This window comes from Apis mellifera, linkage group LG1, assembly GCF_003254395.2.
Source record: "Apis mellifera strain DH4 linkage group LG1, Amel_HAv3.1, whole genome shotgun sequence".
NCBI lineage: Eukaryota > Metazoa > Arthropoda > Insecta > Hymenoptera > Apidae > Apis > Apis mellifera.
The window spans coordinates 25,828,074-25,846,616 of NC_037638.1; the positions used below are offsets into that span (position 1 = coordinate 25,828,074).

The 18,543-nt window shown below is 26.5% G+C and overlaps 3 protein-coding genes and 1 long non-coding RNA gene across 8 annotated transcripts; 2 read left to right on the plus strand and 2 right to left on the minus strand.

The window, feature by feature from the left end:
- LOC100578606 lies at positions 1 to 5,806 on the plus strand. Of its 4 annotated transcripts, none has more exons than XM_006571674.3 (6): positions 1 to 134; positions 3,094 to 3,485; positions 3,670 to 3,916; positions 4,365 to 4,759; positions 4,912 to 5,196; positions 5,314 to 5,806. In XM_006571674.3, the coding sequence occupies exons 2-6, from the start codon at positions 3,165 to 3,167 to the stop codon at positions 5,500 to 5,502; spliced, it is 1,437 nt and encodes a 478-aa protein (XP_006571737.2). In that variant the 5' UTR covers positions 1 to 134; positions 3,094 to 3,164; the 3' UTR covers positions 5,503 to 5,806. The 4 variants fall into 4 exon arrangements, with proteins under 4 accessions (XP_006571737.2, XP_003251772.2, XP_006571736.2 ...); XM_003251724.4 differs by lacking the exon at positions 1 to 134 and adding an exon at positions 1,125 to 1,892; XM_006571673.3 differs by lacking the exon at positions 1 to 134 and adding an exon at positions 1,935 to 2,567.
- A 1,002-nt stretch (positions 5,807 to 6,808) lies between these two features.
- Positions 6,809 to 18,366, minus strand: LOC552090 (transcription factor GAGA). 2 transcript variants are annotated; one of them, XM_026442308.1, is made up of 7 exons: positions 18,188 to 18,366; positions 11,719 to 11,908; positions 11,440 to 11,622; positions 11,021 to 11,270; positions 9,826 to 10,455; positions 8,185 to 8,544; positions 6,809 to 7,386 (listed from the first exon to the last, which is right to left on the minus strand). In XM_026442308.1, the coding sequence occupies exons 1-7, from the start codon at positions 18,349 to 18,351 to the stop codon at positions 7,094 to 7,096; spliced, it is 2,070 nt and encodes a 689-aa protein (XP_026298093.1). In that variant the 5' UTR covers positions 18,352 to 18,366; the 3' UTR covers positions 6,809 to 7,093. The 2 variants fall into 2 exon arrangements, with proteins under 2 accessions (XP_026298093.1, XP_026298088.1); XM_026442303.1 differs by lacking the exons at positions 6,809 to 7,386; positions 8,185 to 8,544 and having other exon boundaries at positions 9,689 to 10,452.
- LOC113218939 lies at positions 12,932 to 15,295 on the plus strand. Its single transcript, XM_026442317.1, has 6 exons — positions 12,932 to 13,069; positions 13,279 to 13,515; positions 13,645 to 13,833; positions 13,959 to 14,391; positions 14,531 to 14,807; positions 15,097 to 15,295. The coding sequence occupies exons 1-6, from the start codon at positions 12,985 to 12,987 to the stop codon at positions 15,217 to 15,219; spliced, it is 1,344 nt and encodes a 447-aa protein (XP_026298102.1). The 5' UTR covers positions 12,932 to 12,984; the 3' UTR covers positions 15,220 to 15,295.
- Positions 16,865 to 17,935, minus strand: LOC113218940. The gene is made up of 3 exons (XR_003305172.1): positions 17,683 to 17,935; positions 17,461 to 17,623; positions 16,865 to 16,969 (listed from the first exon to the last, which is right to left on the minus strand). It is a non-coding gene; the product is annotated as an uncharacterized LOC113218940 (long non-coding RNA).
- Positions 18,367 to 18,543: the final 177 nt, after the last annotated feature.

An 18,543-nucleotide genomic window follows, 5' to 3' on the forward strand; every position in this document is an offset into this window, starting at 1 on the left:
AATTATCGTAATTATTAATGAATAATTATTGTTTGATCAACAATAAAATTGACAACTTAATTAGAGAGTAATTTGTGTTCACGAGATATTAGTGGTATAATCAAGTTGAATTGTGGTCAACAATCTACTCTACGGTACGTATAAAAATTAATTTTATAGAAATATTAACGTTTTAAGATCAATTTTTTAACTTTTTATATATTCCTTCATTTTAGATCCTCTTATATCTCGTTACGTAATCATATTAGCAACGCTTATACGTAAACTTCTATACATGAAACAATCTACATACATATATATATATATATATATATTATATAAATTATTAATTTTTTTTTCTAAAAGTATATTAGTTTCGTTTATGAAACTCGATATTATTACGTAAAAGGGAATATCTTTTGATCATTTTGCGGCGAGCCAATGCGAGTTGTAAAGTTCTATACCTGATCGGTATTCGCTATAATTGCCTTCAGTTAATCACATTGTTTATCGTAAAAATTACCGTCACGATATAAAATTACGAAACACGAGAATCTATTGTTCTAATCTGGAATAATATCTATGTTCACGGCAAAATGGACGAATGATTCCCGTTCTATTATTTCTATCGACTCGGTGTGCGCGTCACGATTTTCCATTCGATCTACAATACAATAATTTTCTAATAAAAATGTCACGCGCGACGAAAAAATTTCACATTCGTTCGAAAGGATAAAACGAAGTGATAATGCGTCGAATCTGTTTGGATCTGTGTCGAAAATGTTTGGTGCAAACGGTGAAAATGTGTATTTATACACCGTGAACGGAAGGCTTATCGATAAGTAACGTTTGTTGTTGGTTTTAAATGCTTAAAAATAATACACTCGTTCGATATTTGTCATTGTTTATGAAGATTATTGATGAAACATTAAAAAAAATGCCATAATATTCAACGATCATTTTACATAACATTTGATAATACATTTTAAAAAAATGATAAGATTATAAATATATAAGATTAAATATTGAAAATATTGATTGATCTGTGTTTTGAAACGATTGAAAAATTTCTAAAAAAAAATTATAGTTTTCGAGAATAATTTAACGAATCGTAAGTGAATCATCTTTCTTTACATATAATTAGGAAACACGTTTTAAAATTTGTCACCCGTTATATTTCGCATTATAATACGTAAAAACTAATCGGCCGATACAATAGTTTTCATATATGTTTACATACAAATCGTACGATAAGGATAGCTTCTGTTCATAGCGCGTATCAGCAGAGTTCGAATTGACACTCGGTTTGACTCATTGCTAACAGGAAATCCATATCGCGAAATCCCGGGTCATCGAGTTATCGCGAGAAAACCTACTCCCGCAAATACGTCACCGGCCGCATCAATAAGAATTGATTGCCCGCTATCGCAATATTTATTTAGGCCGTATCGAAAACAAACATCGGCATACATCACGTTGGTTGGAACCGTGTTATAACCGTGGAGGAAAAACCGTGATATGGGTCAGTGCATGCCCGATTGCAGAATCCATTGTTGCTCGCGATCGTTCATCGAAGAAATTCCATTAAACGCTAGTGGCCGCGTATAAAATTATATATCGATATATTAAGTTTAATTTCATTTACTTTTTAGTGAAGTTTGAAAACCCAAACTTTTGTGCCGATAATTCAACGTGTTGAAATTTTTCGATTCGCGTGATACAGTGATGTGTGAGATTCTTGCTTCTTACGAAAATGAATATAGTTTTCGCAACGACTGATTATAATAATAATAATAATAATAATTTCGAGATAAAAGATTGATATGTTTGAAAACAGTAATTCGTTACGATATATAAGTATTAATAGTTGTTATCGATGTTGTTTATAGAAGAAGATGAGCGTGAAGATCAAGGTAAGGATGAATCGAAACGGATGAAAATAAATTGTAATAAAGCGATATTCACTGAATCGCTCAAATTTCACCACTTCTCGTCACTTTGAATCCACCAATCTCTCTTCACGTAGAAAAAAGAAAAATCATTCCAATTAAGCAACGCGTGCATAAATCTCATTTCACCAATTCCTCCCCCCTCTTTCTCTCGCGGGGGCGAATCTAATCGGCCATAAATCAATCGAGATCCAGGCGAGAACACGCGACGTTAATCGAGTCTAAACGTTACCGAACGCATACCAGGCGACGACACGAAACGAGAACCCGTCCGATTATTAAATTAGCGTCCCCATGGTGACCAGTGGTCAAGGAAATCGGTGTTTCGTAGAGACAGTCGAACCGCAGCGGCGCTTCGTACGGCTGTCAAACCGTACGCGTTATACGATTGTTACGGGCGGAGAGAGAACCGTCGTAATCGTCGTGGCTCGCGAACTGCGATGACCCTAACTTCACGTACAGTTGTTCGAAACGCGTGAGGAATAGTTGGAGTAGCCACCGTGGAGAGACCGTGGCTCGATTCTCATCCATGAAGGATCCTTCCTCCTCGATCGTTCGATTTATCGTTCAGTTTGTTAACTGTCCCCGAGTGTACATCCAGAGTGTCTTCGAGTCCCCCAGAAGCCGAGCAAGTGTGTAGTACGTATAAGTATGGCTTATACTCGATGTTTGGATTCTCTTTCTCCGTTGAAAAGAAGTGAATTCGTATCGTGGAAATGTCGTCAATGTTGATTTTTAATTCGTTTTATTTGGAATGAAATCTTTTTTTTCTTCTTCTTCTCCTTCTTCTTTTTTTTTTGAACGTACACTTATTTTCGATCGAAGCAATTTAAAAGTTCGAACCAGAGGATGAAAGTAGTTTTCGGTTTCGGTTTTCGAAGCGAGACTACGATGAGGAATGTGAGGTATTTTAAGAAAGATGGGAGAAATGAGAGGAAAATTGTTCTTCCACGAAATGTAAATATCATAATAACGATATTGTTAGATAAAATTGTATTGTTACGTAATCACGAATAATATTCGCGCAATCTTGTTATTTCGAAATAAAAATTTAGCAATTCGACGTGTTTCGAAACCTCGTTAAATAAAATATTCTATATAGTGCAAATATAAAGCAATTTTTTACTCAATATTCATTACGTAATATTTTTCTGACTTGTTTCAGATTTAAATCGGCGATATTCTCGTTTATTGAAAAAAATCAGAAGAGAAATCGCATCGAAAGATACGTCGACGATGTTCTGTTTAAGAGGAGAGACGAACGGCGATACGAAGTTTAAAGAGATATTGAAGCAGGATGATTTCGGTTGGTGGTTGAGCGACGAAGATGATCTGAAATCGCCCACATCCGCCAGGAGCAAGGACCGTCTGTCCTTGGGATCGTCTGAATCGATGTTCTCCTGCATAGACTCGGACGATACTGAAAATTATTTTCTCGCCCAAGAGTTCAAACAGGAATGTAAGGAATGTAATTACGAAAAAATAGAGCTTACATCGTTGATTCACGAAAATTTGGATCTGAATCTTATCGAACAAGACGCGATAAGAAAAGAATCTGTGAGTGATACAATTCTTCGATACAATTTCTTTCTTTTCTTTTCCCCCTTTTTTTGTTTTTTCGAAGAACTATCTCGTTAAGCAACGAAATAATAATAAGCAGTTCGATTACTTTTCCATCCTTTGAATACCCGAATAGGATCGATAAGGCGATGCAATTTTTAAGAAATCGATCAAATTGCAGGACGTCACGCCATTTCTAATGGAAGATGAAAGATACTCGAACGACTCGAGATCGAAGCCGGAAGCGTTACACGGCATGTGCTACACCCCGGAAAGATTGGTCAGATCTCAGGAGTATCGAATATTGGCGCCTTCGCCTCGCTATTTGTCCATCTCTCAGCCAAAAATCGTGCAACAGAAGGAAAATTTGCGGAAAGGGTTTTGCTGCCGGCGGCAATTGAACTGTTTTACCGATTCCAAGCAACCTGGTATGTATTCAGGGATAAGGGAGAGAGGGAGGGGGGGGGGGAGAGGAGAGGAGAATTGTTTGCAGAATGTGCAACAACGGATCGCAAACTTGTTCCGATGCGAACCTACCGTCAGCTAACTTGAATATAACCCGGCTATTGTGTCTGACCTAGTAAAGTTTCGCGGTTTACCAATATGTGAAATCGGCTCGCTTCATGCTCGTTAGACGTACTTTCATTTCAACGCCTGTACTCTTAAACTTGTCCCACAATGTCCCCCTCTATCTATAATTTTTCTTTCTTCTTTTTTTTTTTCTTTCTTTTACGAGAACTTTGGAATCCCTCGAAGCAGTTTTGATTATTCTTTCTTTCGAAAGTTTCCTTGCCTTTCTTGTCAATTGTCTTTCTTTTATCTTTAATTTTCTCTCTCTCTTTTTGCTCCATTCATTTCCATCAAATGAATTTTCAGCGATGCAACTGAAATCTTTCGCGGAGAGCAGGCCGAGGGAAGGAATTGCATCGACGATCGGTTTGCATGGTTGGAAGGATAACAAACGGATCTACAATGACGATGTTGGGACGAAGAGTAATAATGAAAACGAAACGAAAATGGAAGACGTATCCGATTATAACAAATCGTGCAGCTTGCGAACACCAGACTCGATCAGCAAGAGATCCAGTTACGACAAATTGAACATCACGTGGGAAGATTGTGGAAAGATGGGGACACGTAGCTCTTCGTTGGACACTTCCGGTATCCAGAGCAACGACTGGAGCTCGGACACGCACAGCGACATGCAAAACACTTTTCTGTGCCTCAGTGATGAGTTGGCGACGACCGATTACAAGCTAGATAACTCGCAGGTTTTACTTTTTAAAACACGCATTGTTTTAATTAAATTTGCACATCGATGCTAATTTAATGGGAAAAAAGAAAAAAAATGGAAATTTGTCGATTTGATATTTCTTATTTATGAATTTTGGATCAAAAAAAATAAGGATAATCTTTTTGACAGGAACGATGCACTGCCATCAATGAAGTAGTATCGATTCTTGAAGAACTTGACGTAAATCCTGAGAAAGCTACGATTCTTCTCGAGGAAGATCGTTTTTGCGACAGCACGTCTACGCACGATCAATTAACCAGGCTGGCCCTGACCACTGAAACGGACGCTAATGTGCTGGAGGTCCTCGAAAATCCAGAACATTTAGTAAAACATCTTCAAAATAAGATTAAAAAACTTCAAATTAGCAACAAAGATATCTATAGAGATATATTTAATCTTCGAGAAAGCTTTCAAGTAATAATTTTTGTTTAAAGATTTATACGTGTATATATTTGTGTGTATATATATATATATATTTTTTTTTTGTAAAAAAAAAACGTTCATAAAATTTTTCATTATTTTATTAACCAGTGTGATGAACAGAGAATAACGGATATCTTGTCTGATACAAATAAACTACGACAGGATGTACATGAGCTGCGATACCTCGACGATCTTTTAAAACTTTTACGAGGGGAATTGGAAAGGATTTCGAAAAGAAATTGGCCATTTGTTATAGGACATACAAATCATTCGGAGGAAATGAATCTCATCGTGTGAATAATATAAATCCCTTCCATTGCTAGAATTTGATGGAGGTATTTTTTTCAACATCAATATCCGTAACATCAATATTTTGTTACTTAAAAAAAATTAATTTATTTAAAGAGAGAAACACGGTTAAGTATTTTTATAACATACAACGCCAAAAGCGTTTCACTGCCATTGTTAATATTATAAAAATATGTATTACAAGTTGGTTCTGCAAATTTTTCTGTAATGTTGTCCAAAGTCAAACAGATTGTAATGAGTGCATGAAATTTCGATTATTTGCGCAAACGAAAAAAAAAAAAAAAAAAAAAAATTGCATTTAAGTTTTCAATATATATAACATTATTTATTTAGATAGATTTTTTTTTCTTATTGAAAAATTTATTTAAGAAATGTACAATATATTTTTATATGTATACAATCGATAATAATTTTTCTTTTCTAATTTTGTGATTTAATAAGATGTACAAATTCTTCATACTTGTTGCTATTAAATGAACTGTTACCAGTATTAATATTAGTATTTAATCGCACGATAATACCGCAAGCAGAATAGAATAAATAGTTAATGAATATCGAATATTAATTTTCAGATTTTGATCTTATCTAATGTTTTTTTTCTAATGTTAATTTTGAACATTTAAAATTATTTCCCATAATTATTATATAAATATTTGCAATTATTAATTTTAGACAATAATTTAACAAAATGAATTAACAATTAAATTAATTATCAAAATTTTTATATTTAAATAAACATTTATTATTGCATTTCAAATTGAAATTTGGATGAGAGAGTTGGAAAGAAAACAATGCGAGTTCGTACATGTATAATTGTATTAAATATTTCAATTCTAGATACGTTTTTATTTATAAAATTTTGAAATTACATATAATCGTCACAAATTTTAAGAATAAATAAAAATTTGTGAACCGTTATATTATTTCGAAACACATTTATGTCAATTTTTAGATAAAATATTATTTTGATATCAATGAAAGATTGTTGATTGAAGAACTATTTATGTTAAAAATTTCAATATTTATAAATAAAATTTCATAAAAAAAAAAACTATATCTACGTGTCCAAAATCCTATAAATTTATTTCTAAATTTCATAATTTAAGCGTTATTTAGAAAAATATATCTTGAAATTCTTTCTCTATTTTTATTCAAAGTTCAATAATAATTTCAAAAATTTTAACAAATAATTTTTAATTAAAAAAAAAAATTAGATAGACATTAAATTTCTACCTTCTCCTTAAAATTAATGAAGCGTACATGATTTTTTGTTTCACTATTAAAGTGTAACAAATTTTAATTTAATTGTACGTTCTTTATTCATTAAATGAACAACATTATACACTAAATTCTTAAAGATATATCCACGCATTTTTCGTATTGTACAACTTTAATTCTTTGTACATCGCAGTAAATTATAATAATAACTTGAGAATCCCTAATTGAAAAACATTTTACAAAACACAATTCGATATAAAAAATATCTCTACAGAATTTATAATAGAATTTGACATATTCGTTTTTACATAACGATTACAATTGAAATAATTGTTTAAGGCGAAATAATTAAAAAAAAAAGTTAAGTGATATCGGTACGTTGTGACTGCTTGGGATATTGCCTGGAGGAATCATGGTACGCGATACCAACTCTCAACATTTCACCATGGCGAAACATATCGTGCGGAGAAGAGAGAGAAGGCAAAGATGGTAGCGATGGTAATAAGCAATTTAGCATACTGGCACTACCATCCGACGAGTAAATTCCATTATTGGCAGAGGCGATAGAAGTTGTACTCGAGCTCGATGCAGAGACTAGGGTAGAGTTCGCGTTTTGATCACCACTTCCCAATACACTTGATCCCATTAAACTTCCTGTTTACAAAGATATAACAATATCAGTTACAATTATATTACTTTAATAATTTTACATTTACATTACGGTGTAGTTAACAAAAGAAAATCAGAAAGATGTAAGAATTATTTTTGAGATTAATTTTTTCCTTAATGATAAATTTTTTACAATAATAGCTTTTTTAATCATTCATCATTAAAGGAAAAAAAATAATTCAAAGATTTTGCTTTAATGATTATATTATTTATTTTGTAAATCATTTTTTATATATAATATGTTGGAAATATTTTATTTTGAAATTTCATAAGAAACAAAGTAATTCATTAATATATTGATCACAACTTAATGATTATTTTAAATAAATATAAGAAATTATAAAAATAATAAAGAAATAAAACAAGATGATTAACAACATTTTTAACATAAATACTTGTATTTTGTTTCTTATTCAATTACATTTATAATACAATAACTAAAAAATAACTTACAGTCTCTCAACGTATAATGATAAATTAAAATGTACAAAAATTACATTTTAGTTTACTATCTTTACCTTATCATATATATATATATATATATGTATAAGTAAATTTAATCGTAAGAAGTCCTACAGTTACAGGAAACTTGATATCACAGGAAGATCGATACAATATTATTTTCCATGATTTATTTTAATATTCTCGTCGTTATTTATTTTACTTAATTTATCAGATAATTTGCATTTTAATTATTATTACTTATATAAAAATCGTCAAATTTCGAAAATAATTATATCGATCGTTCCTTTTCTTTTCTATCTCAAGTTACTAAGCATTCACCTGCAAAGCTGACATTTGACGCGTTGGAATTGACTGTCGAAGCAATGGATAAAGACGTTAACGTCGACAGATCTGTGCTTTCCACAGCTCTTGAGTAATCCGTCCTCGTCATATGTGGTGGACAAATCGATGCGAGCGTCGATCGAACAAGATCGTTATTTCTATCAATTCTTCGATGCCTCATATGGACACCGGATTTATTATTGCTACCGAGTCCAAAATGTAGAAGCTCTAAATGCCTCCTTAAATTTCGCGATTGGCGTAAAATTGCTCCGCAAAGTGGACACGACGCCGGTTGATCGGACATACTTCGTGATTTGGATAATCCATCTCCTAAAATTAATTCCGTCAGATCTAAACACGTTCAAACACACTTTAAAAAGAAGTCACCGTAAGAATAGGCAGTACACATAATCGAACTAGCTTACATTTTGGGCTGTATTTATTCATTTTTCTGACCTTTTCTTACTATTCAAAATCATTCTATTGCAACTCCTAACTAAATTAGATTAATAATACAATTATATAAATAATAGTAAAAGTTATAAATAAATAATTTGCAAAATACCTTAAAGAATTAATAAAGATTCTTTTATTTAAAAATATAAAGTCCATGATAAAATAAACTTTTATTTAATTTGTCAAATAATTTTATTACTTACTATTATAATTAAATATACTATATAATTCATAATTCGTCGATTTTTACATCTATCAATCGATCAGTATCAAAGTCAAATGCATGCTTTTTTGAAAAAATAAAACTGCGAAAATAAATATATTATTTCGATAGAGATTAAAATTTCTGTCAATTAAGTTTTTTTTCTTATTTTAATTTACGATTTTTGTAATTATAAGAAAATATTTTAATTCCTTATTTATATATATATAAATAGATATAAATCAGCTTCTGTTTTAACCATGATATTATTATTAGTGTTCTTTTTTACATAATCGACAGAAGTTCGAATTCTCTTGTAATTTTAAAATATTAATTCGATATTTTATTAAAAAAATAAAGAAAAAAAACTGAGCAATAAAGATTTGTAATTCAATAAGTTTATATAAAACTGATCATATACAATTATTGCATAAGTGATTATTTGAAAGATATTGAAAATTTACAAGTATTTTGCAATTCTTATTAATCATCGCTTTTACTATGAATAATTTTTTATCGATTGCTATTCCTATTAATCCTAAAGATACTGCTCTTATTTACTAACGTGGAAGATTTTAATATAATTGTAAATGTTTATTTTAAACATTCTGCTTCAAATTATTTTAATATCAATCAGAAACAAATCAGAAATGAAAAATTAATAAAATAAGAATACATAAACTATACAAAGAATGTATAACAATCAATTCATTCTGACAAATATTAAAAAATAATGTCAGTCCATTTTTTTCCCTTAAACGATGCAAAGAAATTATAATTTGAACATAAATTCCTGTAAGTACATTAAAACAATAATTAAAAAAAAGAATACGCAGACTCAAATTAAATTTATAACATACATTATAAAACAAATTAGCAATAGGAAACAAAGTTGTTTCTAAATCACAATAACAGAATCGGAAGATTCTGTTTACATCAAATCTTCGCTTTTATTTTGTTTCTGTATATTCATCTAGCGATAGTTGGAGACGAAACATTGCTTTGAGGAGAAACAACATTTGGTCCCTGTGATGTTGGCGAAGGAAGTGGACTGGGCTTACAAATTATTTGCTCACAGGTACTACTTCCACTATCAGTTCCATACGTCATAGAATGCTCGTTATAACCAGATAATTCGACTTCAGGCTTTACTTCTATCATCATTGTATCAGCTGGGGAACTTTGGACCGGATTACTACTAAATCGATATTTGCAAGACGATAATAGATGTCTACGTAAATTTCTCGCTTGTCGTAACGTTGCACCACATAGTGGACAAACGCCTGGACAGTCGGATGCACCACGTATTTTAGACAAATTCATATTGCCTGTAAATCCACAAGACGCTGTTCCAGCAGTTGTACCCTGAGTAACTAGTGGGAGCGGTATTCCAGGAGGAAAGCCCATATTTAGGGGACCGGGAAATTGCGGTATATGTAATGGAGAATATGGCTGCATTGGCATTAAAGTGTGAAGATGCGATTCATTGTCCGATATTTGATCCTGATGCGTTCCTGCTTGAGAATTTTCTGTTGACACCGGCTGCGCTTCTTGAGCACGTGGCGAGTGACAACTCCGATGATTCGAATATTCCAATCGATCGTTCGCTGCTAACAGACACAAACACAATATTACCATACAGGGCTGAACTGATTTTTACATCTGAAATTTTTGAATTGTTATATCTTATGATATGATTGATTAGACGCAGTTCAACCCGATTGATGGTTGTGCTTGTGTCCGTTCTAAATATAAAAGCTTGAAAAAAACTTTGTTTTCAAAATATATTAATAAATAATGAAAATGATATATCGGACACAGAACACAATTAGTATCGCATATCCATTCTTATTAAAATTTGTTTACTAAACTGATCATTAATCTTAGATATTAATATAATGATCAACTCAGTTTAATGCAAGTGATTATGACAGAAAGAAAATTATATTTAGAATATAATAAAATAATATTTACTATTATTTTAAGTAAACAATAAATGCAAAATGAGAATTTAAATATATATTTTCAAAAAATTTAACAAATACAATATATGCTGTGTGTGTGCGTGTGTACGTGTGTATGCGTGCGTGTATGTGTACATATATGTATATATGTGTGTGTACATATATATAACTATGAAATATGCTGTTATATATAAAGCTAAATATTCCTTACCTGTATCATCTCCATGTTCTGTATTATCTTCATCTTTGTGATCATAATTAGTTGATCGACTATTATCACTTCCATCTATAGCCCTATTTTCATTATCAGTAGTATTAATATTACGTGGCCATTTTCCAGAAGATGAAGATGATTTTCTTCTCTTTTTCCTGCGTTTTAATGGAAAATAGGGAGTAATTGATTCTTTTGATAAAGCTTCATTTGCTGTTGGTATTGCTGATACAGGTACCTCTTCTCCATTCTAAATGAATAGAAAAATTAATTATCTTTGAACAAATATATTATTACTGATTGTAAATATTGATTCAATTAAAATATTAATAAATGTAGAGATTGAAAATTATATATAAGAAAAATAAAAATATCTAAATACAATATATTATATTATATTAATTAATTATAGAACATACTTCAGTCAATATAGTAGGTGGTGTTAACCCATGAATACAAAGACAATGAGCAGCTTGAAGTAGTGAAGGTAATTGAGAAGGTTCCACACTTACTTCACCACGATATACAAATTCCAATAATGATTCTAAATCATCTGCTCCTATGCCAGCTAACATAACTACTGGATGTTGACATGGTGTGCTCTATTAATAAAAATTGGATTGAAAACAAATTATAAAATTTAAAACTATGTTATACTTTATAAAATTCAATATAATGAAAAAATATAAAGTTAAAACCTTTAATAAATCCAATAAAAAAGGACTAGCTGCACAAAGTACTATCTTGTGTGCAGGAAAACTGCGTCCACCAGCAGCTAATGTAACATCAACTAAATCTCCATGACCTCTTAATAATTGTACTGCAGAAGCCAATGATGAACTAAATTCTCCCCAGGATAAACTATACAATTGACCACTGCTTCCCATTCTAAATAGCAAATTATATATTATTCAAGTAAAATTTATATATATTATAAAAGAACTTTATGATACAGTAATAGCAAATCAATGTCTCCATATTGTTATAATGAAATTAAATAACTCATAATGTTTTGTTATAAATGAGAAGAAAAATCCAACATAAATGCATTTACTTGATATTACAATGTGTAGATCCAAAATTAATAAAGTTCGAAAAAATTGATCACTAACGGTAACGATATGTACTCGTCTACCTCATCCACATTCTCTTAATTAGTACCCCCACCCCAAAAAATATGATCTCGGCGTCGTCTGAAACTTAACCTAACAAAAATTTATACCTCGAATAAAATAATCTAAATATCAAATAAAAATATACAATAACAATCTACTAATAAATAAAATTCTTTATATTTTGATAAGAAATAAAAAATGAAAAGAAATTGTATATGATAAGAAATAACTCACATTGAGTTAAAATTTATCGCTGTAAGTTGCTCGATATGTTACAAAAAATCACGTTAACTTCGTTGCTCGTATATTGTAGGAACAAAAATGAAATTGAAATTTCGTAATTTTATGAAATAATTGGAGTTTTGACTCAAATAGATATATGATTTCAAAAATGAAATTCAAACACTGTCAGAAATTATCATGCACGTCACATTTTATGAGATTGTGCTGCCATCATAATACTATTATAAAAAAAACATTTTATGCAACTTTTTGGCGGAAGTTATAAAAAATTAAATAAAATCAAATTTTATATTTAATAATATCAACTTATGATTTTTAAATATAAATATATAAGTTAATATTCTTTATTTTTATATATACTTTAATCATTTTATAATAAATAAATAAACAATTGCTTCTTTCACAATAAATACTATTCAAATATATTAAAAGTTTACAAACAAATCGAACAAAATATAAAAAAATCACTTATAGGTCACTTTCAAAGATTTAATCCAATAATAAGTCAAAAATTTATTAACAAATTTTAATATAATATAAATTAATTAATCAAAAAACATATACATAATAATAATATCAATTATATTTAAAGAAAATAATGTTAAAATGCAAATAAATTATGAGAAAAAAAGAAATTATTATATGCAAGAAACTGTAGAAGTGGAAGTCATAAAAGCATTACAAAAAGAAGGTATTAAATTATGTATGTAACATTGTAATTATCAATAATTATATTATAATCTATAATTATTTTATATAATTATAATATTTAGAAACCATTCTTTTTATTTTTTAATAATTAATTTAATTTTACAAAATTTTAAATTAATTATTTTATAAAATTAAATCAAATTAGAAAAAATAAATAATTATTTATTTTAAAATTTAATTTATTTACAGAATATACATTAAATACGGTAAATAGTTATGGAGAGAATTTATTACATATTAGTGCAGCAAATGATTGTCTTGATATTATAAAAGAAATTTTTCGAAAATACGAATGCCATCAAATTATTAACAGAAAAAATAAATTTGGTTGGACACCATTAATGTTAGCAATTCGTAATAGAAATATTAAAACTGTAAAATATCTTTTACAGCAAAATGCTAATATAAATGAATCAACTTATCTAGGTAAACTTGTTAACATATTATAATAATGTTATAATTAGTCTGAAAAAAATTGAAGGTATCATTTCGAAAAATTTATTGTTATAATTATAATAAAATATCGTTAAATTCTTTATTGTTATTGATTTTTAGGTATGTCTGTATTTGGATTAGCAGCTGCAATAAATAAAGATATGTTTGACATTGTATATGAAGCATGTCCATCAGCATTATTAAATACTCAAAATGATGATATAACACCCCTTTGTATTGCAGCTATGAAAAATGATAAAAACTTATTTTTTAAGTTGATAGAGTTAGGATTTGATGTTTCCAAAAGTAGTAAGATATTATATTTTAATAAATAATGATATATAAAAATTTATATAATAAGATAAAAATATTAATATAAACAAACAATAATGTTTATTCATGTTTATTCATATTTATTATAAATTGTTTAATAGATGAATATACTTATATTATGATGAAACAGTCAACAATACCTGAAATAAAAAATTTTGCAAAAAATCTTGATATAGAAGAATATTGGAATAATAATTCAGATAATATTTTTATAGAAGATGAAACAAATGTTACAGCATTTAACACTCATTATAATATTGGCAAAAATTTACAAAATCTTTTAAAACTTCCTCCATTAAATTTAACAAATCATTTAGAAACTGACCAATGTGCTTTAATTTCACCAACTTTGACTTTCAATAAAATATTACCTACTTCTCCAAACATATATTTTATACAAAATAAATACAAAATTGATGAAATCAACATTAATACAATGCATAACACAGTAGATAATCAAATAATTTCAAATAAAAATGAAATAGTATCAATTTATTTAAAAAATAAAACTACAAATGAACTATCTTTGCAAAGGTATATTTATATTAACATATAATTTTATATTACATAGTATATTCATATAATAATATTTATTTATTATTATTATATATATATATATATATATATATATATATATATATATATATATATTACATATAATTGTACTATCAAGATTACAGTCTATTCGGCCACCAGATTTAGATATTCAAAATGAAGAAGAAGATCTTAATACCACTCTTGGATATGTACCTGAATTTAGTCCATTACGTTCACCAAATGTACCTTCAAGTATAAATGATGAGAATGTATTTGGAGAAGATACACCAACACCACCACGTTACAAAACACCTCCAAGAGGAATGATTTTAAATTCAGAAGAAGCAAAAATGTTTGCTTTATTGAAACATTATGGATTAAATCAATATGTATCTATATTTCTTCAGCAAGAAGTAAATATATTATAATAATATTATACTATAAATTATAATATAATATATTTGATTTAAATATTAATATAATTTTATATATATATATATTAATTAATTTACACACACATATACATATATATATATATATATATATATATATATATATATATGTAAAGTAATAAAATTAATAATAATTTAGCATTTTTTTATTTATTTTGTGAATTATATTATTTAAATAATTTTTTATTATATTATTTTTTATTATTATATTTTATATTTTAATTTTTTATTTTTATATGATTTATTTCAGATTGATGTTGATTTGTTTGTGACTTTAACTAATGAAGATTTAATTGAGATTGGTATAGAAAATGAAGCTGATAGAAAAATTATATTAAATGTTATAGCAGATTATAAAAAATCAATGGTATAGAAAAATATTTATTGTTATTAATTCTTTTTAATTTTATCTTGTTATTTATTGTGCACTTTTTTTAATATGTAACATCTAAAAAATATTAAATATTATAATTATTATTATTTTTAATATTTGATATAATACATATAAATTATATAATATTATTATCTTTTTTAATAATATAACATAAAAAAAATATTTTTTATATAATATTTATAATTTTTACTTATAAAATACTATTATATTTAAATACGATATTGTTGCAATATTTGTGTGTTTTTTATATGAGATAATATTTTATTAATAAGTTCAGTTTTTTTTCCATGAGTATTATGTGAAATTGAATGTTTTTTTAACCAGTCACTTAAATCACTATTCTTCATTTGATCTAATTGATTTCTTTTTGCCATTTCTTCTACTGTAATATCTTGATCCTATATAATAATAAATTATGAAATAATTATATATGTAATTTTTAATTTTGTTAATTTTTTATTAATAATATATATAATATAAATTATATTATATATATGTATATATAATATAATTATACCTACTGTTTTTAATAAAAATATAATATTATCTTTATTAGATTTAGATTTCGAAAGTTTTTCTTTTAATGTTAATTGTTTTTGTTTTTTTTCTTGTATTAACTAAATATTTAAATAAATAAGGTTATAAATAAAAAAAATAAATGATAAAATATAATAATAATTTGTAAAGAAAATATAAAAGAAAATACTTTTTCCATATCATTACAAGAGTTTGTCTTTTGAATTTTAAAATATCTTGAAATTGTATTCTCCTTTGATAGAATGAAATAATCATTTGAATTTTTTAAAACATTATTCTTAATATAATTATCTTTTACATTTTGTGTACTGTTTAAACATTGGCTTTCTAAAGTTTAAAAATTATTTTATAATTACTATACAAATTTAAAAATATTTATAAAAATATTTCATTATTTTAGTATATACCATTTTGATTGTCTTTTGCATTTTTGTTAATTGAATCAATTTTTATATTTTCATGAAATTGTACATTATTAAGTTGATGGATTTTAGTTAATTGTGTTGTTAAAGATGTTGCAATACTTGTATTTTTTGTTAATCCATCTGCATATTTATTAGAAAATTCCAATTGTGAAGTAATGTTTTTTTTTTCTTTAAGATTAAGATATGTGTCAAATTTTTTATCTTTTAATAATACATTAGATGATAAATTTATATTTAAAGGTTTCTATATAAAATAAAATATAATAAATATAATAAATATATTTTTTATTGTTTATATCATTTAATATATATAATTTATAACTTACTGGAATAAATGGAGTATATTCAGATATTTGTAATTGTTTACCACAAACTGTAGGTAATTTCATAAGCATATCAGCTAAAAAATATGTAATTGTGGATTTTTTATCTTTATTTGGAATAATTTCTAATGGTCCATTTGCTATACACATATTAGGATATATGAAAATATTAGATTTAGGAATCAAAAATTTAATTTCATAAAATAAAATTTCATTTTTATTTTTAGATAAAGAATATCCATACTGAAATATTATACATATATAAATATATGTGATATGACGATATATGATGATAAAAATAATTTTAATTGTAAATAGTATATTTATTATATATTTATTATTTATACCATATTTTTCCAATGTCTACGTAATTGATCATAATCTTTAAAAACACATCTTGCTGGAAGTTCTTTAGATACAGATAATAATTTTCCTCTTTTTGTACTATAAAAAATATTATAATTTTATTAATTATTATTAATTAATATTTATATAAAAATAAGTAGAAAAAAATAACATTTAAAGCGTATTTCCGAAAAAATTGAATTTATTAAATTATTAAAATTATTAAAAAAAGAATTTAATTATTTTCAATATAAATAATTTAATATATAGAACATTATTCCAAGTACTTACGAAAATAATTAAATAATTAAATAGAAAAATATTTTTTATTCGCATTTTTATTTTTAAGATAATCAAAATTGAATAAAAACAATTAAATATTCATATAATAATTTTTAAATTCAATAAATTTTTAAATTTTTTATTTTTTTGAGAACGAAATCTCAAACAAGAAAAAATATTATTCTTTTAAATTATTATAAAATTATTTTTACATATATTTCTACACATATTTGTTATTATTCTATATTTCCTACCATATTTTGTATAAATAAATGTAAGCACATGTAAATGAAGACAATGATTATTACCTTGGTAATACATATACAAATGGAGGATTATAATGAGATAAATCAATATATCCTTTAGGATCTGCTAGAAACTGAGATATAACAGATGATGGAAAATAATCTTCAAGTTTTAAATATGGAATTTTAATTATTTCTGCTTGAAATTTTATAGATATATTTTTTTCTAAAAATTTGTTTAATATTAATATAAGATTATGTAAATAAAGAATAAATTTAGCAGACCTTCTATAAGTATATCTAATTTCAATGCTCTGGTTCCTTGTATAAAGTTATAAAAATCTTTTCCTTGAACTAAATATTCACCAACTTTATTCCATAAAGGGGCTATTTTAGTCTGTATTGTATATATAAGACAAATTTTATATAATTCTATTGTAACTGATCGTAATCCTTGATACTAATAAAAATAAAAGTAAAAATAAAAATAATATATAAAATAAAAATAATAATAATGTATCATTCAAAAAATAAATCTTAAACAAACCACTAATTTAAAATTTTTTAAAATTTTTAACAACTTTCCAGTTTCAAAAAATTTTTTATTCGCAATAACAAATATAAATTTTTCTGTGCCCATTACTGGTGAAGCAATAATATCAGAAATTAAATGAATAAGTAATCTAAAATTATAATATTATTTTAATAATATTATAATAATAATATAAAAATCGATTAATATAACTTAACTAACATAAGATGAAATAAATAATATAATACTTATTCTTACCGACATTTTATTGTTTGCCAGTGAAAATTTGATTTTGCTGATGAATCACGAACTTCGATAAAATCAATTTCACAAATTACACAACATAAATCATTTATTTGCGGAAATGAAGCATATAAAATTGATTGTTCTTTTCTTTCATACATGATATTGCAAACGTCCATTATTTAATTCCAATTATTTAATTCGTTATTTGTAATTACTTTATATTCTTTTAAATATTTTATCGCGCGCAATTATAACTTTTTGAATTCAAATATATTGAGTATATTTTTGAATCTATTTTCAATATTAAGAATCTAAAAAGTACTAGTATATAATTTTATACAATTGAATAATATGCTCTTATTGTAAAA